Raw genomic sequence first — 26,278 nt, 5'->3', positions numbered from 1 at the left:
AAATATGAGAGGGCATCATACCTTAAAGATTGTTCCGTGAAACTTATTTTTCGATCATATAAATGTATGTGTGTACTGAATCACAAGATGAAACATTTTCTGTGGATTATATTCAAAAAAGTGAAAAGTAATTGCTTTCTGTGAATACAATTCATGAATCAGTATTTCTCTAAATGGACCTTTATGTAAACTAGATTTACTAGAGGAGGCATTCTCTTGGGTAAACCAAAGAAATGAGGTTACTTTGGCCTGATTTGCTCTTTTGGAACCAATGCTGATTCCAATGCTATTCTAAAAAATTCTTCCTTTTGTTTTTGTTTTTTTGTTAATAATCTGTACTAAAATAACGCTTAGGATAAAATTGAAACTTTTCATGTCTACAGTTTCCATACTCCATATTTTTACTGGTTTGAAAACTGTCTATCCACAGTCTTTGACACTTCTTTGGTTTCCCTTAATTTTTCAGTGATTATGAAGAATAATTTCACTGTCCACCCTTTATATTCTTTAAGGCCCTGGGATGTAGTTTCCCTGGATCTGGAAATTTGAGCTCAGGTAAAATTGCCAGCTGGGGTCTCATTACTCTTGAGCCCCTCTTCCTAATCTGTGACTTTTTTCCACATGTAATATTAAAGCAAGAAAGATATTTAGGTGGACTTTAAGGAAGAAATTTCAACTTTCCTAAAAGTGAAATGTTGAGAACAGCTTGGGAATAGGCTGGGAAGGCTGTCTCCAAACTTTTGATTTTCACTGAGACACTCTCAGTACGTGAGGCTGGTGCCTGCATCAGATTATCTTCCAAGAGTATTTCCAGATCTAAGACTCTCTAATTTTATTGGCAAAGCATATCTTTTAGTTGGAGGCCCAAATGGTAATTTTTAAGAACTTCTCGGATAAACATGTTCTTATCATTGCAAACAAATGAGAAACAAACCTAACAAGCTCTTTGCATCAAATATATTTTAATTGCTCTGCTTGAAAAATTTTAAACAATGAGTAGAACAAAAGAATATTTATATAATATGGATATGGTAAACAAACAAAACAAAACACAAACACCTCTACTTACCAGCCAGTTTAATAAGAACTTACCAAGAAAATAGCAAAAACGTTACCCTGTAGTCCTTGCAATTCTTTCCTCTGGATTCTTTTCCTTTCCCTATCTCCTCAGAGGTAACCAATGTCCTAAATTTTGTATTTATCATTCCTATCATTTTATTTATAGTATTACTGAATATGTTTTTGTCTCTAAAAATACATTATTTACGGCTGGGTGCGGTGGCTAATGCCTGTAATCCCAGCACTTTGGGAGGCCGAGGCAGGCAGATCACCTGAAGTCAGGAGTTCAAGAACACCCTGGTCAACATGGTGAAACTCCATCTGTACTAAAAATACAGAAATTAGCTGGGAGTGGTGGCACGTGCTTGTAATCCCAGCTACTCAGGAGGCTGAGGCAGGAGAATTGCTTGAACCCAGGAGGTGTATGCTGCAGTGGGCCAAGATTGTGCCACTGCACTCCAGCCTGGGTGACAGAGCAAGACTCCATCTCGAAAACAAAACAAAACAAAAACATTATTTACATTTACATGCTTTTGACTTGTGTATAAATGGACACGTGCTGAATATATTCTTATACAACTTGCTTGCTTTTTTTTCACTTAACATTAGATTACTAAGAGTTGCTCATGTTGTTACATGCAATTGTGTTCTTTCATTTACGTTACCTTGTAAGATCCCATTGTGTAAATATGCCATCATTTATCCATGCTACTCTTGATGTGCATTTTGGGCTGTTGCTAGTTTTATGTTCTTGTAAACAGTGCTGTTGGGAAGATTCTTCTCTATCTCCCTTGAACAATGTGCAGGAATTTCTGTAGACTAAGTACCTAGGAGTTGAATTGCTGGATAATATGCATACATATCTTTGACTTTGTTCAATAATGCCAAATTATTTGCTAAGGAAGTTATACCAATCTAAACTTCTAGCACCAATGTGTATTTCCATTGCTCAACATCCTTGTTAACACTTGATCTTGTTATATTTTTAGAGTTCTTCCAAACTAATGGGTAGGAAATGGTATCACTGTGGTTTTAATTATTGTTAGTGATATTTTAGTAATAATATAATGGTAATAATAATATGGTTATTAATTCTCAGGGGAAGGATTTTCCTTCTTTCACTCAGTGCCAGGGTACAAGATTAGAACTTTTCTTTGTAGTCCCTATACATGGGATGGATTTATTTCACTCTTTACACTGAGAGTATAGGCTGTTGGTATATCAGCTTTGTGTAGGAGGTGAGGGGGAGGGGATGTAGGCAGTCTCCTCTAAAACTGATGATCTTGAATGGTCCCTGGAGTTTGTCTTCTGTATCCAAGGTGTCACCAGTCCATGGAAATTAAAGCTCCGTTTTGGCAGTTTTCCTCAGAATAAAAGGTGAGCCTTAATATCTGGTACCTAATCATGATCCTGCTTTCACAGTATTTCTTACTTTCTTGCAAGCTAAAAGTGGATTTTTTTCATTGATTTTCATGTAAGCACAGCCAGGCTACATGGCTCACCATACTGCCTGAAATAGGATCCTAATTGCTTGACTTTGAAATTGATTCCATTTTCAACCTTTAGTTACTTTCAAATGTATTTCATGATATTGTGCTACAGCAATCTGTAATTTGATGTTTTAAGGACATATGTACCTCCTCAAACTATCCTCTTCAGATTCACAAACTAGAAAATTCTCAGTGGAGATGGCTGACCCACCACTTGTTCAAGATTTTACAATAAGACAAAAGGTTGCCATTTGCAAGCATTTGAGAAAATTTTTTTGTGTGTTCATCAAGGGAGGAGAGAAAAAACCTGCCTAGAGTGTTTCCCATTTGCTGTCTGCTTTAATTTTTCATTTACAATTCCTTGCTCAGAATTTCATTGAAGAGGGGAATTTCTAGGAAGCATTGGCGTTCGTGCTCTAAAAATGCCCTGTCCTAACTTCCTTAATTCAGCCTTAACGATGATGAAGATCCCATACCCAGTTTGATTGTGCTGTGTAAAATTTGAATGTGACTTGACTACTACACATGGAAAAACATTAAAAGACCCATACTAACAAAACAATTACTGACAGTTGTTGTTAGGGCTGCAAAATAGTGTGTTTGTACATTCCCCCCCCCCCCTTTTTTTGATAGGTTTCATGTGAATTCATGTGAGTACCTTGATTGAATTAAATAATTCATGTAAATCACCCAAGGCAGTGCCTGAGGTAGTGTCTGTTAACTAAACAGTAGGTATTTCTTCTCTCTTACAAGTTAGGACTGTAAGGACTGTGTTAGGACTCACTGGTGTCTACCTTGGCCAATAAGACCAGATAAGATGGTGCTGTACAAAGCTGCTCCTGCATGGTAAAAGGCTGGAGAAATAGTTGCTACTTCATTTAATTTACCTTTTATTTCCTTCTTACCCTGGACTTTCATCTGTATACCAGGATGCTGGAAAATTGCTCAGAAAGACTCAGTTTTTGGCAAAGTTCCCTTTAGGGCACATACTGCCTTTTTCACTGGCCCATGGTTTCTGAGAACTGGCCTCATCCCTGCAAATGAGGACTTCACCAGTCCCTCCAGTCACCTCCCTGCAGACAGCCTTCCTTGGTCCTGGGGGAAGGACAAGGGAGCCTGTCACTGCAGGCCCTTCTCCAGCAAGGGACTGGGAAGGGGCCAACATGCCTGCAGGCTCCTGTATTGACAAGTTGCAGCATCCTTAAGAGCAGCCAAGAAATAAAACGGTAATTTGTGTTTGCATCTGGAATTTCTGAGCTTCAAAATCTTGTATCACAGCACTCTCAATAACAGAAAACAGGACACACATATAAATATCCACATCCATATTAGCCTCTTTGTTAGACTCTGGGTCAGCAGCTCGAGACTGAAAAGTAGCAGGATGATTGTACAGGAAGTAGAATGAACCTGAATGCTGTGTTTCAGGGCAGGGGGCAGCAGGCATAAGAGGGAGGAGAATGGCCTCCCTGTTTATTGCACCCTGAGCCATCCCCCCAGGAACATCTAGAGCCTGACTACATTATGGCTTAAAACAGCTCTTATGGACTCTCTAGGGGACCTGATCACCACTGATAATGTTGTTTCCAAGGAAAAACCAATTTCAAATTATGAGCAACTGATTTATAAATGCACTTTGGGGACGCTGCCATCCATAGGTGAGAGGCCACATGACTCCCCTGTCATCAGTGCCCTGATACTTTGGCAGGGTTACAAGCCACCCTGTGCCTCTTTGTGGGGCTCTCTTTAGCTGGACAGTGGGCTAAATGTGGTATTCGTTGGATAGCACCAGATGCCTATCCATGCAACATATTATCTCCACTTGCCTGTTCTGCTGCCTGAGCATTCCCCATGAGGATCAGGAAATTTCCACAACGAGAAGGAAGCCATTTGGGGAACCCTGTATAAAACTAGTGTGTTAAGGCATTATGTAAATATGAGAGTAGATAAATGACTTAACTGATACGTACAGCAAAGACTATTCTGATTATCAACTTGGGAGTTCTAGATAAGTTGTGTAATACAGTTGTTTTCAGTCTTTTGATTGCTACCTGCAGTAATAAATATATTTTATATCACAATCCAAAACACACATATACTATGCACACAGTATGTCATCAAATCCAAAACTCTATCAGTCGTCAGTCACCATTATTTTAGGTATCACTAAAAAAGAAAAATGATGCCAATTAAACTATGCCATTCCGTTTATTATAGAGTTCATCTTGGGTTCAAGGAAATTAAAATGTAAAAATAGTGTTGTTTTAGAGTTAATAAAATATATATGTGTGTGTGCGCGCACACATGTGTGTGTGTATTATGTGTGTGTCTGTGTATAATTGAAACAAAAGTGTCATGAAACTGCTCATTTTTACTATGTATGGTGTATTATGAGTATCTACCACTTTCCCCTATTCTAATCTAATGTATTTTATTGCAAATAAAGCTGGTCCTACTAAATTTATGGAATGGCTCACTAGTGTTTTAATTTAATTTTAATGTGTTAAGTCTGAGCTACAGTATTGTTTTGAAATAGGGAATTGGAAATGATACACTGAGACTAATACCTTATCCCAAACCAGATGTCATGCTGTATGTTTTAGTCATTTATTTCATTCAAATGTAAATTGATGGTCTACTGTTTAAGTCAGGACTCTTGATGGCACATGACAGAAACCAGTTTCAAAAAAACTTTGAAGAAAGGATGGGCTTATCATTTTATGTTAGGCAGAGGTATGCTGGTGGGGCCAAGCAATACTGGAACCAAGGGCTCAAATATTGTGGGATCTCTCTTTCTCTCTAACTTTCTCTGTTTTGTCTCCGCTTTTCTTTGATGGTTTCATTCTCTCGAATTAGCATTCTGTATGAGACTTAATCTTTGTCATTGGCAGCTTCAGGGCTCACATCTTCCTCATTTACCACCAGAGAAAAAATCCTTCCAAGATTCTCATTGGTTCATGTGATTGGTTCATATGATTGCTCCTGTAGTCAAGGGATAAGATAAACTCACCTCTACTAGAATCACATAGGTGTTATGAGGAATAATGCAGTTTTCCAAAGAAAAGGTCTTGTTTCTTTGAGAGGAACATAATAGATGTCCATCACACCTAGGAAGTGCTAGCACCAGGCATTGTGTGCTGGGGTTTAGCCTCACACAACAGGTATTGCCAAAAGCCTGCAGATGACCATTTTGAAAACTAGAATTGCCATTAGCTTAGTTGCACCTTCATTTTCCCGCTAGAGCTTGAGTCTCCCAGTGAAGATAATAATAACTGACCACAGCCACTGTGTGACTGTCAGTTCAAAGGCGCCGAATGGAAAAATGGGTGCTTTCAAGAGAGAAGCTACCCAGAAAAGAAATGATTCTACCTTCCACCACAGGCAGAACTGGCCAAAATAGCCATCTGTAAAAGACTTCAAGTAAAGTCCAGGTTTTTGTTCTTGGGTGCTCGTATTCTATCCCCTGTTGGGGAACCAGAGAATGTTTTATAAGGAAGAAGCCTTAGGTTTCAGCTGAGCAGACTGCAGCCTGTCACTTCCAAGCATTCTCATGATGTTCATTTCAGTGTTTCGGTGCTGTTTTCTGGAAATATCTTTCTTCACACTCTCTTCTCTCTCTCTTTCTGTCATTTAATGTACTATATTAAAATATCAATCTACAGCTGGCAATTAAAAGTTTACTGCCTACAATTATCAGTACACGCTGTGGTGATTTTATTTTATTTTCTTAGACTCTGTCTTTTCTGAATTCAGTTATTCTCAGTTTTGCCATGATGTGGCAGAATTTTGTAAATTATACTGCTGGGTTACTGCCAAGAACGACGTACCAGTCGCAGCTTTATTTGGGCAGCTTTTTTGTGGCTTAAATACAGTATCTGTTTCTGTAAGTACAGCCTTCACTGAGGGAGATGGATGTCTCATTTTGATATTGATGGAACAGCTTGAGCATATCAGTAACGTGTAGACTGAAGTCTCAAGGGGCAGAAAACTTTTGAGAGTCTTTGTTAGTTTCACAGGGGCAGTAAGGGGAAAGAAATCCTGACCGTATTCCCTGAAGAGTTTGATGTCTAGCTGGGAAGAAAGAACTTGAAATGACTTCTGAAAATCCAAAGCAACATCAAATCAGTGCTAATTTAAAAATGTGAACAGAGTGCATCGATGTGAATGGAATGGTTAGGAAAGATAAACTGGGAGAGCTAGGCTTTGAAATAGCTTTAAGCACAAGAAAGGAACTGAGAGGAGGGGAAGGGCTTTCAGGTAGGTTTCTGAGTCATGAAGACAGAAACAAGGAGTTGTGAAATTGCATGAGATTTAGGATCAGAAATGTTCAGTCCTTGTTCTCATATAACTGATAATCACTTCATTCTCTGAGCTGATAATACAATCACATAAACAAAGTGGCACAGAGTTGTTGCTCTCCCCAGGTTTACATTCTAGTCACTGAATGATACCTGCCTCATAAGATTGCACTGCGGACTTAAAGAGGCAATGGAAATGAAAGAGCCAGGCAGATTTTTAAAATGATGTGCCATGGTAATTTGTTTATTGCCAGGTGGAGAAAGAGGAGGGCAATTTGATTTGCTTGACTGCTGTTGTCCCAGCTAGAGGTTGAGGATGGGAGTGTACTAGGGGAACATAATTTGAAAACATGTACTATGCCCTTCTACACACTACTGCTGCCCCATTTTACAGATGAGCAAACTGAGGCTCAGGAAAGAAAAGTGGCTTCCCAAATCAGGATGGCACTGGAACTTAATCCCAGGGCTTTTTCAATTGCATCCTACCAGAGAGGATGGCCATGAGCAGTTGAGGAAACTCAGTATCTGCTTGCTGTTTCATGGGACATAACATCTATGCCCTGAACAAATCAGAGAAAAGTAGACTTCCACCACCAATCCCCCAAAGGCTTTCTCAGATTTTCAGATTCCTTCATTCTGAGGGAGGATAGAATTAACTTAACAAATGTAGGTTTTCAAAGTATTTAAATCACTGTTTTTCTAATACTTTGGACAAGACCCACAGGAAGAAATATATTCTACTGTGACCTATTGTTAGAGTGAATATATTATTTATTGTACCAATCAGGAAGGTTTTGAGTGTGAAAGAGAATGCTATTAATAATAATGTTAGATGGTAACCATGTGAGGTGATGGATATGTTAATTAGCTTGATTATGGTGATTATATCACAATGGATACTTATTTCAAAACATCATGTTGTAAACCTTAAATGTATATAATTTTGTCCATTATACCCCAGTAAAGCTGAAAAAGTAATGCTGGGACAACAGGCATAAAATGGGACTGTGCTATGCAAACTGGGGACACCCTACCATACATACACCTATATAAAAACAAAAATTATACAAAGTAAGGTTTATTCTTTCTATGTGCAGTGCACCCTGACATTTTCAATTCTATTTCACTACAAAAATACCAGTCATGACCTACTAATTGGGGTCAACAGTTTGAAACATAACAATTCTTAGTTGATTGTTGGTATCGCTTAGGCACTTATGATAGCAGTAAAGACAGGGATTTGGTAAGGTGAATGTCTGACATGTCCTATAAACTTGTTTCATCTGAACATTCTGTTGAATTTTCTGCCCCAAGAAAAGCACTGGTAATAAACATTTTCTTCAGTTTATTCCCCATGATTAGCAAAAGGTTTAGATTAATCTTTCTGGATCCCTTTGTTCCATTTGGAACAAGGATCTTCCTCTGTGTATTTCCCCTCTTTTCTTACCCTTGGGCTTTTATCTGTTAATCTGCCACTTATTTAGAGAAGTAAGGAATCCGAGGAAGAATGTCTCATTTACAGATTCTGGCTCTCTGTGTACTTGTTCTGAGCCTTCATCTTGGGGTTGAAGCTGGTGCTCTGAAAAGCTAAAGTTTCTTCTCTGCTCTACTCCTTCAAATATACACACCTTTACACACATCTCCTGGACATCTCTCCTCTGTTGAAACTTTGCCAAAGTATAACAGAGTGGATCTTGCCGGCTAGTCAGGCATGCAGAACTGACTTCTGGGCTTCTTCAAAAACCCCCATAAATTAGGACTTTCCAGAAAAGAAGCTCCTGCAGATTTAGCTATGGAGGAGAGAAGGGTTACCACTGTACCTGTGTCCACACACGCTATGGACGGGCCCTTTTGTTAGCCCATTTCTGTCACTAGAAATGTTTGTACACTCACCTATGTTAGCAAGAGCTTCAAGAATACAAGAGACCCGGCAAAATCACCTCTCAGCAATAAAATAACTTTTGGTGAGTCCCCATTTTGTAAATGTTTTTAAGTCATAAAGGCATATAGGGAACCACAGGATTTTTCCTGCCTCAGTGTATAAACTATGGTAATGTCTTGAGCCTAAAAATCACTTTTTCCTAAAGCAAATTTTATTACCTGGATCATCTGAATTCATAGACTAAACTTGACAACAGTTTATTTTACTGAAAAAGATTGACTCTATGGCTTTTCTTGGTGGTTATTAAGATGAATATATATACATATGTGTATGAAAGATTTTCTAAATCACAAATCATACAGGATTGTTAGAGGAATTTTTAAAAACACACAGAAAACTTTGGAAGCACTGAGATTCTTGACTATGCTTCATGCTTAAACTTTAAAAAGTATATCATGCCAGATATAAGTTTGTCATATTTTTACATTTTTTCAAGAAACTCATTTACACAGTAGCTCAGGGTTGTGGAGGCCTTCAGTTTATACTCACAGAACTAAATAGAAAATGTGATTATGAACCCTCAAATGAGAAACTTGTAAAACTAAAACATATATATTATGCCATTTAATTTATGGCACCCCTGTTGAGGCATACCTAATTGGGGTATTTGAGGCTGAGAGAGACTCAGTGGCTCTCCTAGCTTGGTTTCCTAGAAGCAAAGCTTATGATTTGTTGAGGGAGTACTCTTGGGGAAAAAACCTATAATTGAGGAAGGGAAGCAAGAAAGAGCTAAGCAAGGATAGAGTCTCAGGTAAAGTCTAGCACCACAGGGTGCTTAGAAACATAAATACTGCAAGGTTGTACTTCCACTTCACCTTTGGAGGCTAGAAGTCTGGCTTCATTTTTCTCCATATCGGTCAAACATTGGTTGCCTCCAGGAAACAGATGGGGAGGATGAAGTAGCTCCTATCAGCTGAGGACAATTCTCTGGAGAAGAGGGCAACTGTGAGTTATTTGCAATCAAAGGCTCCCAGCAGCTAGGAAATGGGCACACCAGCCTGAGTAGAGGGAATCTGATTGAGGAATAAGCAGTATCTGCCGCAGTGACCTAAGAGAAGGCTATTAAACCAAGGCTGAGAGGTGCATCAGAATCTTCTGACTTGAAGGCAAATGCCCTTCCTCCTTTTGTACTTTCTACTCTTCCTACAGCTTTTCCTCCTTTTGTTCTAAAAACAAATACTGCTTATTATGTTAGAATTTTTAGAAGTCAGGATCTGGGCATGATTTAGCTGGCTCAAGGTCTCTCATGAGGTTGCCAGCAAGTTATTGGCTTGGCCTGCAGTTTCATCTGAAGGCTCGACTTGTGGGTGTTACGTGTGTGTGTAGCTGGGGAGATCTTCTTATAACCTTACTTATGTGATTGTTGGCAGGCTTTTGGTCCCTCAACACATGGACCTCTCCACAGGGCTCCCTCATGACTTGGCAGCTAACTTGACCCAGAATGAGTGATCCAAGAGAGAGAGCGTGAGACAGTATTCAAGATGGAAACCACAGTCTTTTTATAACTTGACCTCAGAAGAGATATGGTGTCCCTTCTGCCAAATTGTATTCATTAGAAGCAAGTTAATAAATTCATTCCACACTTAAAGTGGGGAGTTACAAAAGGTTATGAATGCCAGGGGACAGGGATAACCGGGGGCCATCTTAGAAGCTGCATATCAGAGTCTACCCTCTGGCACCCAGTGATTATTTCCCCCCAACATGCAAAATATACTCATTCCCCTTTTGTTTAGAAAGATAGCACCTATTCACAGCTAAGCAATTCACTGGGCCTGCTTTCTGACAGTATAATTTTAGGGGATCAAAGGCCTCTGCTTGTTCTGTAATGTCTCTGCCCTCCTAAGTCAAGCTAGTGATATTTCAGCATATATAACTCTTTTAAGAATTTTGTGGGTCTCCTGTGAATCTTCTTAGAGTTCACTCTGTTAGACAAAAGTTCACTCTGTTAGCCACCTTACAAATCTCATAGACATAGACTCTTCTCTGTTATTTGATTGAGAGGATCTTGAGATCTTAAAGGGCCTTTTGTAAGACTGGAGGTACTCTAAGGCACTACCATGATTTAACAAAGGATTTTATAGCCGTATTTTTGCCTTCATCTTTAAATCATGTTTTTCTGGCAGTGCCTTGGATTTGATCTTTGTTCAGAAGCCATTCAAATGTCCTCTGATCTGTACCACAGCTGCTCTGTAATCCATTGGCAGATCATTTGTTAGCACTAAATCATCTGGCTCCCACAAACAAACACCCTATGGCTTCCAATAGTACAAAATACCCTTTTCTAAACATCCAAATCTGCAGTATTGTCACAGTTTAAATTTATATACTGAAGCTGGACTGATTAGAATAAAACCATCCAAAATTATAAGCATGAGGCCACAGTTAATGTGTTGCAGGAAACTTGAGGCAGATTTTTCTCCTTTTCTCCAACATTTCTACCAATTCTGAATCATACACTGGGTGTACAAGGTAAATTAGACATGGTTCCCACCACTGAGCAATTTATAGACGTGATTTATCTCCACAGAATACTTTTAAAATGTTAGGTCTAGGACTGTGCTATCCAGTATGGTAGCTATTAACCACATGTGGCTATTTAAATGTAAATGTAAATTAACTAAAAGTAAATGAAATAAAAACATTCACTTCTCTTGTTTTACTAGCCACATTTTAAATGCTTAATAACCACATGGGACTAGTGGCTGCCCTATTTGACAGTACAGATAAAGAATATTTCCATCATTGCAGAAAGTTCCATTGGACAGCACTAATCTAGAGGAAACCAGTATGATAAGCATTTATCCTTTTTAAAATTATATTTGCTTCTCTCTCCCCCACACTAAAATGAGGTAAATATCAAAAAGAAAGACACTACATGCTTCTTCAGTAAATATTCTAACATGCTTAACAGTAAAGAATGCTGTAAGATCATGACTCTTAGGCCGGGCGCGGTGGCTCAAGCCTGTAATCTCAGCACTTTCGGAGGCCGAGGTGGGCGGATCACAAGGTCAGGAGATCGAGACCATCCTGACTAATCTGGTGAAACTCCGTCTCTACTAAAAAATACAAAAAACTAGCCGGGCGAGGTGGCAGTGCCTGTGGTCCCAGCTACTCGGGAGGCTGAGGCAGGAGAATGGCGTGAACCCGGGAGGCGGAGCTTGCAGTGAGCTGAGATCTGGCCACTGCACTCCAGCCTGGGTGACAGAGCGAGACTCCGTCTCAAAAAAAAAAAAAAAAAAAAAAAAAAAATCTTTAAAAAAAAAAAAAGATCATGACTCTTAACATTTATTAAAATCTACTGAAAGCTAGCATCTTTTTCTCCTAGAAAAAGCATGCTAGTACCAAAAGGCATGTATCAAAAGCATGTACCAAAAAACATGTTCAATTACAAGGGGTTCGTGGGCCCTCCAAAGCCCTTTCATTAATTCTGTAGTAGGCCATGATCCTCAGGTTAAGAAACCTTACTGCAAAGTGAATTTTATTTTCCCATTGACTTTCAGTATAAAATCGATGGTGCAATTTACTATTAAATATGCTTCTTTTTGACAATATTAAAATTATATTTAGAATAATGATGAGGGGAGAAACAAAATATAAAGAATGAAGAACTGTCTTCAAAATGACTAAAAAACCCAACACTTTGAACTAAAAATATAATACAGAGCCAGCAAATCTACCAATTTGGGTCAGGTATTATAATCGATAAAGAAATATGTAGTTTTAGCAAATTTGCAGAGTTTTCCATTCATCTTAAATCTCTGCCACATCCCCACCTTACAGTGAGAAACCTTATGGTGTGGTAGCAGGAACATTCTAGTAGCCTTCAAAAATCTAGACTCCTGATGTAATTTCAATACATATAATAAGTGTTACTTAAGAGTGACTTTGGTGCCTCGATGATCTTATCTACCTGGACATTCAGAATGAATGGGTGGGATTCCGTAGGCCAGGAAGACCCTCCTTTGAACTTTGGGAAAAAAAAAAGAGTGGCTATTTCTTTGAAAATCTGTTGAATTAGAGAAAGTTTTTGCAAGGAGAGCAGAATCATAAATGCAGTTGGCTCCAGGTATGGCTGAGAGACAGAATCCTGCATGGCTCTGAGTTTCTGATTTCTGAGCCAACGTACAATTTGTATTTGTGTGGAAGAAACACTGAAGCATTCTTTCCAGAGTGGTCATCTGAACCATATGTAGACTGATTAATAGTTATGTCATAATAAAACCTCAATTAGCAGAATTCTAGAGGGACAGCCTTTTGTAAATAAAGAAAAGTTTACTAGGAAACCTCCCTTCTCCCCTCCTCCCCAACTTCTTTCTCTATTTTCTTTCCTTTTGAACAATTTTAATGGTGGGGAAAATCTTTCCCCAACGTACATAAATCTCCTCTGTAAGTACAGTCTACTGAACATAAGTGAACCTGTCTTTGAACTTATTGTATCTTTCAGAGTGTCTGTTTTGCACACTAGTCATCATATTTTTATAGAAGTTAATATATGAGCTCAGGCTGAAAATAAACTGGAAATTTTCTGAGAGTGGCAGCTAATACCCATTTATTTTCTTTTCACTTAAAAAACATCTATCAAGGCCAAGAGCAGTGGTTCACGCCTGTAATCCCAGCACTTTGGGAGGCTGAGGCGGGCAGATCACTTGAGGTCGGGAGTTCGAGACCAACCTGGCCAACATGGTGAAACCCTGTCTCTAGTAAAAATACAAAAACTAGCTGAGCGTGGTGGTGCATACTTGTAATCCCAGCTACTCAGGGGGCTGAGGCACGAGAATCTCTTGGACTCAGGAGATGGAGTCTGCAGTAAGCCGGGATCACACCACTGCACTCCAGCCTTGGTGAGCGAGACCCTGTCTCCAAAAAAAAAAAAAAAAAAAAAAAAATATATATATATATATATATATATCTCAAGAATACACAGGAAAATTTTTATTCATTTGTGGATCAGTTTAGATGCGTACAGTTGCAAGTAACAATGCAACTCACAGTGGCTTAAATTGAAAGGATATTTATTGTTGACCTAAAAAGAATTGTGGAGGTAAGACATCTAGGTTGATGTTGTAGTCTAGTGAGGTCATCCAAGATCCTAGGTTGTTTTTATCTATCCACTTTGCCATCCTCAACTGAAAATCTTTAGTCCTGCGACATCTTACCTTGTGGTTGCAAAATGGCTGCTCCAGCTTCAGATGTTTATCCTTACACAATAGCCTCCAAAGCTGAAAGGGAGAAAAGAGGGAAAACTCTTCTCCTTGTGCAATTTTCTCTTTTATCAGGAAGAAAATCTTTCCTATAAGCTCCCTTCCCCCACCCCTAAGCAGACTTCGTTTTACTTGCCATTGTCCAATATTGGGTTACACGCTTATCCCTGGAGCAATTCCTGGAAAAGGGGAATTAATTTTTTGACTTAGAGTCATCATGGTTCATCTTTTGGGGAGGGACACATTGCTGCTGAACACAACCTGTGATCTTTTAGTAAGAAGGAATGGGAGAATGACTGCTGGACAGACAACCAGCAGCTTCTGCTACACATGGATTCTTCATTTTGCTTCTGTGGGACCCACTCTTGGCATACTTGTTCTCACACTACTGAAGAAGCCATTTGCTGTTTGCCTATCAGTGATCCCAAAGCCAGCTATCTCATTTCTTTGAAATTGTAGGAGCAGAAGGCAGTAAGGCCTAGTGAAAAAAGAATGATAGATTTGAAGGCCAGGCAGACAGGATTTGAATCCCTGATTTACCGCTTACTGGCTGCATAACCTTGGACAAGTGGTTAAAGACCTTAGAGACTTGGTTTCCCTATTGATAAATCTAAAATAGTACCAACTGGCCAGTGTTATTGTATAGATTTAATGAGACAGTGCATAGAAATTGCCTAGCATAGTACATATATCAAAGGCACTTAGTGTGTGTTATTTCCTTTCCCATGTGAATTCATGAATTCAGTTGCACAGAAATCAGATTGCATTTAGCTTAGTAGATAGACCAATTCGGAAAAAGAGTAAGTTTGACTTTAGCAGGTTTTTTTTTTTTTTGCTTTTTTCCTCCTTACTCATCTATGTTCACATAAAAGTCCCCTCTCTTATCTACAAAAGACTTGTGGGTAGAAAGCAGTGTGCCCTGTGTTAGGGTAGTGTCCAGTTACTAAGAGAAAGCTATAAAACCATGTATTCATTTCTTAATTGGATTTGCTTAAATATCTCTTAAGTTTAGTATAGGAAACAGAATCCTCTCTAGGTATTTGACACAAAAAAACATTTAATGCATTAAATAAGGTACTCACAAAATTGGAAGGGCTGAAACAATGGAAGTCAAGAAGTCTGCGTTCAAGGTCAAATGGCACCATGACTTCAGTCCAGATGCCAGAAACTCCTCTTATCACTCAGGCTAGGAAACTGTTGCTGCCGTGACTATCACCACTGCCAACATCACCATCTTCCCTACCACACAAAACTGATGAGGGGACAGTGGGCACAGTTGACAACACTCACATCTGCTGAAGCCTATTTTCTGCATGAACAACTGCAGAAAAGAGTTCCTTCCCTTTGATTCCTTCCAAATCACTAAAAGTAGACCCTTTCACAACCTAGGGATAAGGGAATCTAGAAACTGTACTTTCCAACCCAATGCCAGGTTTTCTTCCGCCTTACCCATGTGAAAACCCTCCTTATCTTACTCATCTGTGATGCTCCTGCTGGGCTATCCGCCCATGTGCATTCTCTCTTTGCCCCTGTTTTCCCTCTATGCCCTGTTTGGGCTCTGACATCCTATTCTGGCCTACCATGCTTCCCTATCCTTTCTGGTACAGATGTCTGCCTTGCTCTAAAGGTCTTAGAACTCGATTGTTCAAGAATAGAGGGTTAGGAAAGGGTAAGAGATCTCCTTGCTTTGTTAAAAATTACCATACGTATCTTTGTATTTCCCAACAATTTAGTGTTAGAAGTTTTTGAACTTTATAAAAAGGGAATCATATATATAGTATATAGTCTTCTGGGACCAACTTTGCTTACAATATTATTTTAGTTTTATTCATCCATATTGTTGTTCTCACAAATGAGCTTTGCCATCTTTTAAAATCTTTCTTAATGCATTTTTGCATTTTGGGGGTTATGCTTCATTCTTTATTCATTCAGCAGTCTATAATATTTTCCCATGTTAAGAAACCACTTCAAAATGAACATTATTATGTTATGAATGGATCATAATATGACCATTTCTTGTAGTTGGATATTTAAGTTAATTCCTATCTTAGAATGTGGTAGATGAAGAAGATAGAAGAAAAAAAGGCTGAGATTTTCCATGTGGCAGACTAGCTGGAATATGGTTGTTTGCTGAAATGGGGAATACTGGGGGATGCACAGCTTTGGTGATAAGAAAAGGAATCTGGTTTTGAGCAGGTTGAGTGTGAGTATGGAGATATGCAGGCAACAGTTGAAGATTTTAGACTGCCTTTTTAGGAGACAGTTCAAGACTAGAAACAATGGATTTGTCATCAGTACATGAGGAATGGTTTGAGGCAAGTATGGGAGTGAGATGGCCCAGAAAAATAGTCTGGAGATGTGTAAAGGACCAACACTGGATTCCTGGGAAATACTTATGTCCAAATGGCATGCTGATCTAGATGTGCCGTCCAGAGAGTCTGTTTAGAAAGGAGGAAGAAAATCGGGAAACTGTCGTCATTTGGAAGCCACTGCAGAAGAGAGCTTCATGAAATGAATGGGTAGTCATTCATAGTAAATGCTGTAAATGCTGTAGACAAGTTAACCGGGATGACAACTGAGGGCAAAATGTATGTGTGTGTGTATATGTGTGTTGGAGGGCTGGGCGGGGGGAGAAAGTTTGCTTCTCATGTATCTGGTTTTTTTTGTTTGTTTTTTGTCTTTTTTTTTTAAATTGGAATGATTGAAGGTTCACATGCAGACATGCAGTTCAACTATTTCCTTGGGTAGATTCCTAAAAGTGGAATGACTTGATCAAAGAGTTTGAGCATAGGCTTTTGATTCACGTTGTTAGGTAGCTTTCCTGGTTTTCATGGTTTTTTGTTTTGTTTTGTTTTGTTTTTGAGATAGGTTCTCCCTATGTTATCCAGGTTGTTTTTTGAACTCCTGGGCTCAAGTAATTCTCCCACCTCAGCCTCCCTAGTTTCTGAGATTACAGGCATGAGCCACTGTGCCTGGCACCAGTGCTCATTTTTTTTAATATGCAATAATGAGTAGTTTGTAATTTTGTACACATCTGGGTGTGCAGAGACAAGGTGAGGAAATCTGCATCTAAGCAGAATACAGAATTGGGCTTCTGTAGTTGTGGGTCTTTTCCTAATGGACACAGTCCAGCCCTCATCTCCTCCCCACTTTCTGTTTCCACACTCTACATCTGTCATCCAGAGCACAAGTGGAACAGGGACCATTACTCATTAGCTGTGTGGGGATTTGAATAACCTCACAGTGGAGTGGTGGCAGGTAACTACAGCTAAATGTGTGACCAAGATAGAGCTAACTCTAGTCATTGAATAGACTGTGAAGTCTGGAGGGAAGTTCTCTGAATTTAAGATTATAGTTTTGAAGTTTGGCACCTGCTACTACTTCAAGGATTAAGGATTTACTGCTCACTGGAATTCAATATTTAATATTCTAAAAACCATTCAGCTCCAACTTGCAAATGAGTTAAATTAAAATAATACACAGACGTTCTCTCTGAGGCCGTGGTTTTTATTGGTAGCAACACTCATTAAGAAATTTTACTGGCTGGGCATGGTGGCTCATGCCTGTAATCCCAGCACTTTGTGAGGCCGAGGCAGGCAGATCATCTGAGGTTGGGAGTTTGAGACCAGCCTGACCAACATGGAGAAACCCTGTCTCTACTAAAAATACAAAATTAGCCAGGCATGGTGGCACATGCGTGTAATCCCAGCTACTCAGGAGGCTGAGGCAGGAGAATCGCTTGAACCCGAGGCGGAGGTTGCGGTGAGCCGAGATCACGCCATTGCACTGCAGCCTAGCAACAGAATGAGACTCTGTCTCAAAAAAAAAAAAAGAAAAAAAAAAAGAAAAGAAAAAGGAAATTTTACTTAAGCCATACCTTCATGAGAGGTTCTAAATAAGCACACAGACAGTCTATTTCAGACCTCATTTCCTACAAATACTGTATATAGAGGCAATTTTGTGTTTCTTTTGTCATTAAGATAAGACATTTGATTTACCTCCTTATCTTCCATTTAAATTTAGTTCGCAAGATGGACCTGTTTTCAGGTACCATAAACATCCAGTTCTACTGGGTTTTCTTTGACCGCTGGGGAAACTGTGGACTGTATCTGATGTACACATTTTATTGCATCTCCCCTGGCATGAGATTCATATACATTGGCATCTTCTCAGAGTGAAGTTGACTCTCTCTATTTCCCTCTTCCAGAATTTCACTTGGCATATGGTGATTCCAAAACAGTTTGAGGCTCATTTTGATTGGTTTTTGGCAATCTCAGCTCAGTCAGTTTTACTCTGAGAGATCCCCTGTTTGTTCCTTCATGAATGGCCACAGAAGCTTTTGCTCTTGGCTCTGCGTTCTAATAGCATCTCCTGCATGATCTGTGGCAAAGCAATGCTTTGAAATATGCGTCCATACTATGTGGCTTTTCTTGCTGCAGTTTCTGTTCTTTTTTATTGTAGGATCAGGAGACTCACCACTAGAAGACGATGAAGTCGGTATTCACACCCTAGATATAAAGGTGAATGCTTTGCTTGTGTGCTAATGAGGACCTGCTGATGCCAGGAGAACTTTCCTTTTTGCCCTGCAGAACAGATTGTAATAAAGTGACCAGACAACACATTTAAGTTCTAATTATCTATCAAGGAAAAAGTATTTTTTTAAAAAATATATATATATACTCCCTTTTTTAAAAAAGGAAATAAAACAAAATGCGTTGGAAATCTCTGAAATGCTGTCTTTCAGCATCCCAATGGTCATTTTATTCTCATAAGTTTCTTTACTGTCCTCACTTATGCAAAGGCAGCTGTAGCTGATGAAAGTGAAAATCAAGCCATGAGTTCTGCCTAATTCACACATTACAGCCAGAATCATCCAGAGTAAACCCCCCAAGGTCAAATCTGGACCAAGTGCTGATAATGTACTAAGATGAATGGGGAATGAGAAAACTTGATTTTCATAAGCTCATTTCATCGTGCTCTTTCTGAGCCCAGCATGGCTCCTGAAACGGTATGTTAAAGTATGTTGCTCAAATGAAACTTAACTTAATGATAAAGAACTCCATCTCTACATATTCGCAGCAATCCACCCCCCAGCAGGTATAAAAAGCCTAAACAAGAACCTTCTATGCAGACTCAGGTAAGTAGGTCCACAAATATTTCTACTGGTGAAACATTTCTCTGAAGTTTAGGGAAACCTGGGAGAAATGAAGGTAAATTGAGAGATGCTTTTGCTGTGAATCTAGTTCCTCTTACAGTGGAGGAAGAATTTGAAGAAGAAGAAAAAAAAAAAAAAGGTTAACAAAGTTCCACTGTGGCATTTTGCCCTGGAAATTTGTCCTAATTCCTGGGATGAGGACGTGGCCCTTGTTTGTTGTGATGTGTTTCAGATACAGGAGGATCAGGGTAGGACTGGACAGCTTTTGGCTGGAGATGTCCTTCAGTTGTTTTCTACACAAGTCAACAATATTTCCAATATAATGACTGGCGCCTGGTGCTTATGTCCAGGTGTGCTTCCCACCACCTACCACATTTGTTTGTGACATCTGAATGCAAGTACTCATTCCTACCTATAGTTTCTATCTTCATAGCATCAGAAATTAACCAATCAAGCAAAGCACCAATATGTTAATCAGATGTTTGTGGTAAAGAAAGGTTCTAATTCATAAAACTTCTTAACTATTTATGGGTTTAGATTTTTTTTCTTTGAGTCCCTTGTTGAAAAATCTTCCTAAAACACATGCATGCACAGATGACCCTTCACATCTATAGCAGGGGTTGCCTAGTACCCTCAGGTCATTGTTTTTCACGTCCATCCTCACCTCACAGCATTGCAAATGTGACAGGTAGACCAGATGGCCAAAATGTGTGCTTGCCCTAGAACTTACCCTGAATGTTTAAGAATAAATTTTCTTGGGGCATTGTTTCTATTGTCAGTTAAATTGCTTACTGGTAGCAATCATTTCAGTATGTATAAGTATATCAAAACATCATGTTGTACACTTTATACAATAAAATTTAAGTTTTATTTATTATTATTATTATTTTTTGAGATGGAGTCTCACCCTGTCACCCAGGCTGTAGTGCAGTGGTGCGATCTCGGCTTACTGTAACCTCTGCCTCCCAGGTTCAAGTGATTCTCCTACCTCAGCCTCCCGAGTAGCTAGGACTACAGGCGCACGCCACCACGCCCAGCTAATTTTGTATTTTTAGTAGAGACAGGAGTTTCACTATGTTGGCCAGGCTGGTCTCGAATTCCTAACCTCAGGTGATCCACCCACCTTGGCTTCCCAAAGTGCTGGGATTATAGGTGTGAGCCACCACACCTGGCCAAGTTTTTTTAATTTTAAAAGGTAGAGGCAAGCCATTATTAACTGAGGGTTTAGTTTTAGATCCTGAGGCCCCTGCACAGTGTCTAGCACAAAGTGTTTTTGAATTAAAGTAAAATAGGAAAGAAAATTAAATGTAACCAACATTTACGACACTCTTGGTATGTGGCAATCATGGCTTTTGATTATTTTGCTTAGAATACCATCATATATTCATACTGATTGAGTGAATTTGTGATGTATGTATAAGCAGGTCATATCTATACATACAGTAGCTCCCCCTTATCTGTGGTTTCACTTTCCAAGATTCCACTTACCTTCAGTCAACCTCAGCCCAAAAATATTAGATATTTTGAGAGAGACAGTACATTCATATAACTTTCATTATAGTATATTGTTATGATTGTTCTATATTATTATTAGTTGTTGTTAATCTTTTACCATGTCTAATTTATAAATTAAACTTCATCATAGGTATGCTTGTATAAGAAAAAAACCCAGTATATATAGCGTTGAGTACTATCCAAGGCTTCAGGTATCCAATATCCCCTGTGGGCAAAGGGGGAGTACTGTATATCACAAATATGTGTAGTACATACAGATTATATCTGTAAACCCTTAGAGGAAGGAAACTTTATTCAAGGAAGTTCTTTAGGCCTTGTGTGAGCTCCTGCAAGTTTATATCCACATGGTCAAATTTAATCAGTTCTAGTTAAGCCTTCAGGACATCACTTTTACCTAGAAAGTCCAGGGAAGATTACTTGAGTCTTGAGTTTAGGACTCACTTGCAGCTGTCTGCAAAACATTATATGATGAAAGTATTAGCCAGGCCAGGCACGGTGGTGCGTGCCTGTAGTTCCAGCTACTTGGGAAGCTGAGACAGGAGGACCACTTGACACTAGGAGGCCGAGACTGCAGTGAGCAATGATCATGCCACTACACTCCAGTCTGGGTGACAGAGTGAGACCCTGTTTCTAAAAAAGAAAAAAAAAAGAGAAAGTATTAGCTGAAGGAAATGTGAAGGCAAAAGTAAAACAGTAGTCTATGCATAAGACGTGGCCAGAACTGTTGGTTTTTGTAACTGAGAGGCAGTTGGAGGCATATCCTCAGAAGAGAATTCCTGGGAAAGTAAAACAGGGTCTGTCCTCTTTCCTGGCCACATGATGGCGGTCTTACCTCACTCACTGACAGCTCAGGTGCTGGGTTGGAGTGATGAGCCAGGCAGCTGCAGGGAAGTGGCTCCTATTCATGGCATTGAGAGCCTGGCAGACTTTAGTGAACTCCTCACTGTTCCCCAATTGATTGTGGGACATTGGGGCAGTGGCTGCTGTAGGAACTTATCCACCAAGGAGTTAGTGTTACCCTTACATTTTGTGGATCTCAAAGATAACATTTCAAAAGCACAACAGGGAGGTTCTGATTTATTCATTTCATCCTAGCTGTGCTTTGGGCAACTATGAGACCAAAATCAAAACACCTGCAACTTTGTCATCTGGGGAGGGTGTCACCCTGTTACCTAAATGGGGCATAACTGGGGACACTTCCCTATGGAGAGCAATGGTTCTTTGACTTTAGGCCAAATTTATATATTGTTGCAAAAACCTGGAAATTGTAGCATTATTTAGATTAATGCCAGTATTACAACATTTTAGAGAGAATGTGCATACAGCTTAGAAGAAATGCAAATTAAACAATTATTGAATCCCCGCCACTATGTATGACATCAATTGCTCTTGAAAGAATTATCTAAAAAATAAAAATTAAAAAAAATCTTATGTATCTAGCTAAGGGAAATACTAAAAAAGAACAAGCATTTATTGAACATACACTATGTGCTAGGCACTGGGCTAACTGCTTGATATGCAATTTTTATTTAGTCCTTATAACAGCACTATGGCATAAGTATAGTTATTGATTCAGAGAGGTTAGCTAACTTGTCTAAGATCACACAGTTCGTTATAGAGGAACTCAGATTCATGTTCAGATATATCCGACACTTAGTCCCATGATTATAACCTCCCTACCCAGAGACACCTAAGAAAACATGGGGCACTAATTGAAGGTCCACAATTTGGAATGTAGCCAGCCTGGGACAGTGAGAGTAAGGGGACACATTTTCTGAAAGTGTCATTTCGTATTTATCTCCTCTTTTGTTTCTGCTACTCGTATTTATCTCCTCTCTTGTTTCTGCTACTTGTAGATACCCCGTGGTGCTCCCCCATCAAGGTGAAGTATGGAGATGTATACTGCAGGGCCCCTCAAGGAGGATACTACAAAACAGCCCTGGGAACCAGGTGCGACATTCGCTGCCAGAAGGGCTACGAGCTGCATGGCTCTTCGCTACTGATCTGCCAGTCAAACAAACGATGGTCTGACAAGGTTATCTGCAAACGTAAGTAGGCCAGCTCTGTGTTGGGTCCTCAGGGATGACCAGAGCCAACGTTCTTTTGCTCCAAGATTGAGGATTTTCGCCGAACATGGATGAGGAAAATTCTCTTTATGAGCAGGAGGACAACAGGGGGATTCTAAAGATATAGTGGAAGTGCGATGGCTCCTCTCAGAGAGAATGATATGATCAGCTGTTTGAGAAAAGGGGAGAGAAGACCATTGTTCAGAAAATGAGTTACATTTGTTCAGTTAGTGCTGGATCCTGAAGAGGTGTTGGGGATTTAGAAACAAATAAGACACACGTGGGTCCTGCCATGAAGAGGTTCTAGCAAGGCAGAGGTGTCATCTGAGAGATAAGTACAAGAAGGGTACTAAGTCAGTAGCAGATTAAAGAAGTGCTCTCCTGGCCGGGCGTGGTGACTCATGCCTGTAATCCCAGCACTTTGTGAGGCTGAGGCGAGTGGATTGCCTGAGTTCAGGAGTTCGAGACCAGCCTAAGCAACACGGTGAAACCCTGTCTCTACTAAAATACATAAAATTAGCCAGGTGTGGCGGCATGCGTCTGTAATCCCAGCTACTCAGGAGGCTGAGAAAGGAGAATTGCTAGAACCCAGGAGGCGGAGGTTGTAGTGAGCCGAGATGGCGCCACTGCACTCCAACCTGGGTGACAGAGGGAGACTCTGTCTCTTAAAAAAAAAAAAAGAAGAAGAAGTGTTCTTCCAAGCAGTGGGGCTTAGGGAGGCAGGAAAGAGTCACAGAAGAAGTGATGCTTATTTATGAAAGTGAGTGTGCCTCAGGGGAGAAGATTAGAGGAGTAGCATTTCAGGGGCTGGCTTTTAGCTTCATGACAAGTCATATCTCATTTGGAAAACTGCAAGTGGTACAGCATTGTTGAAGCACACTTTAGATGTCTTTGGTATTCAAAACAGCCACCACTTTTTGAGCACTTATGGTTTGCCAGGAATTTCACATACATTTAATTTTTACAGTAACACTATCAATATGGGTGCCATTATGTTAATTTCATTGTCGGGGAAACTGAGGTTTCAAGGCTGCAGCCATGTCATCAAGACTATGCAGACTCTGCAACTGGGTGACTGTAGTGGACAATCTGCTCTACCCAGATCTCCTCAATGCCTTTTCCTGGTTGTGTGTATCCAGTACTCAGCTTCTGAGTACTTTGCTCTTAAAGACTTGCAGCTTCAACCTCTTCAGAAGACTGCTCCTTCAGACAACTGCTCCCGCTCTCTCTCTCTCTCTCTCTCTCTCTCTCTCTCTCTGCCTCTCTCTCTCACTCTTGTTCTCTTTTCACAAGAGAGAGCATCTCCTGCGAGCAGCCTGTATCTGCCCAATGACTGACTGGTAAAGAATTATGAAAGCCCAGCCTCCTTGCCTGGGGGCAGGGCAGAATGAGCTGTCATTCACACGCCAGAGCTTCCCTGTGGGATCAGGCTGCTGCTGACTTTGCCTGAGATCTCATGTTGCCTGGCTTTCTCCCCTTCCCTGTTCTGCTTTCCTCACCCGCTCACTAGTCTCCCTGGGAGCACTTTCTTACTAAACCTCAGGCACAGAAATCCGTATCTCAGAATCAGCTTCTGGGAAGCTCAACCTAAGATAGTGGCTTAGCCGGGTTGCCAACCCAAGCCAGTGTGACATGAAACTTTGTCTCTTCTGTGTGACATAAAACCATCTGTTGTTTCTTAAATTCCATTTTATTTATTTATTTATTTATTTATTTATTTATTTAGACAGAGTTTTGTTCTTGTTGCCGAGGCTGGAGTTCTATGGCGCAATCTCGGCACGCCACAACCTCCGCCTCCTGGGTTCAAGCCATCCTCCTGCCTCAGCCTCCTGGGTAGCTGGGATTACAGGCACGCACCACCACGCCTGGCTAATTTTGTACTTTTAGTAGAGATGGGGTTTCTCCATGTTGATCAGGCTGGTCTCGAACTCCCGAACTCAGGTGATCCACCTGCCTCGTCCTCTCAAAGTGCTGGGATTACAGGCATGAGCCACTGCGCCCGGCCTTGTCATATTTAAATTAACTTTTCACCCCATGCTTTCAGTTTCTAGACTCTGGAACGAAACTCTATAGACAAAAACTAAGAAATACTGAATATCTGATTTTTCTCATTTTCAGAAAAGTGATGTCCTACCCTTGCCATGCCAGCAAATGGAGGGTTTAAGTGTGTAGATGGTGCCTACTTTAACTCCCGGTGTGAGTATTACTGTTCACCAGGATACACGTTGAAAGGGGAGCAGACCGTTACATGTATGGACAACAAGGCCTGGAGCAGTCGGCCAGCCTCCTGTGTGGGTAAGAAAATGCCACAGCCCTCAAGAGGCACTTGCTTTGGGAGGAGCAGGGGGTGTTCGTATCGTGGATTGTAAAGGGAGCATCACTATTCCTCCTGCAAGGCCTAAGCATGTAACTTTGCTTTCAGTAGCATCCCTGGTTCTCTGGCTCAGCCCTAGATCTAACCTCAGTGTTTATCCTGGAGCTGACTTCATAGCTGATGGCTTCCATCTGACTTTTGTCTTTTTCTTGGTTTGCTATTGAGGCAACTACAGGCTGGCAGAGATGTGGCATACACCTGCCGATTTTAGTTCAGGGGCCTGAGCAAAGTTATTGACACTATAGGGACAGTCCAGTAGAGAACATCTATGTGTCTTTCAGCCCCAGTGTACTTCCTTTGTCATTGACTCTGGTGGTCAGCGAGCACTCAATTTGTTCAGCTGGAAGGGATTTGGATATTGTGCCTCTGGGTTTGTTGGGTAGTGAGTGGTTCCCATGGTGTGGTCCTGGGAGCAGAAGCAGCAGTAGCACCCCCTGGGAACTGTTTAGAAATGCAAATTTTCACCAACCCACCCCTACCACCTGCTGAGTCAGAAACTTTAGGGGTCAGACCCAGCACTTTGTTTTTTAATGAGCATCCCAGGGATTGTGAAACACTCAAATAAAGAGCCACTGACCTAAGGCACTGCTTCTCAAACTTTACTGTGCAGTGAAGTCCTCTAGGGACCTTGGGAAAAATGCAGATTTAAATTCAGCAGGTCTGGGGTAGGGCCTAGGATTCTGCTAAACGATGCTTTAGGGCAAAGTTTCTGAACCTCAGCATGATGGACATTTGGGGCCAAATAATTCTTCGTTGTGGAGCCCTGTTTTTTTGTTTGCAAGATGTTTAGCAGAATCCTTGGATTTTATTCACTAACTGCCAGTAACACTGCCCACAGGGGGCACCTCACAGATGTTGCTTTCAATATCCTCTCTGTGATTTGGTATGTGCATAGCTCTTCAAAACAAACCAAAAAGAAAACTGAATCTACTCCCTCATATTGGAAGGGGCAGAGGTGATGGTGGGAGGAGAGAAGCTCTAAAATCTTTCTGCTAAGCAAGCTTTGGCAGAGTACTCTAGGGATCATACTGTTTAAATTTCCAGATTGTGTGCAACAATGGAAAGAAAATGCTGATTGTTCTAAAAAAGTGTTCTAAAAAAGCAACAGCATGTCTTAAGCTGGACCAGATGGGCCTGGAACCTTCCCAGAGGGAGAGAGAATGAACCCCGAATTCAGGAGA

The 26,278-nt window shown here is 40.3% G+C and overlaps 1 protein-coding gene across 1 annotated transcript in view; it reads left to right on the top strand.

Annotated features, from left to right (window-relative positions):
* Positions 1–18,018: 18,018 nt before the first annotated feature.
* Positions 18,019–26,278, top strand: part of LOC119619987 (sushi repeat-containing protein SRPX) — a 29,466-nt gene continuing 21,206 nt past the window's right edge. The window contains 5 exon segments of the mRNA XM_073019517.1: positions 18,019–18,034; positions 18,449–18,481; positions 18,484–18,507; positions 22,514–22,705; positions 24,842–25,018. Of these exon segments, the coding sequence (XP_072875618.1) occupies positions 18,019–18,034; positions 18,449–18,481; positions 18,484–18,507; positions 22,514–22,705; positions 24,842–25,018 (442 nt within the window).

This window comes from Chlorocebus sabaeus, chromosome 9 (assembly GCF_047675955.1).
Source record: "Chlorocebus sabaeus isolate Y175 chromosome 9, mChlSab1.0.hap1, whole genome shotgun sequence".
Lineage (NCBI taxonomy): Eukaryota > Metazoa > Chordata > Mammalia > Primates > Cercopithecidae > Chlorocebus > Chlorocebus sabaeus.
This window is presented reverse-complemented; position numbering and strand designations above follow the sequence as displayed.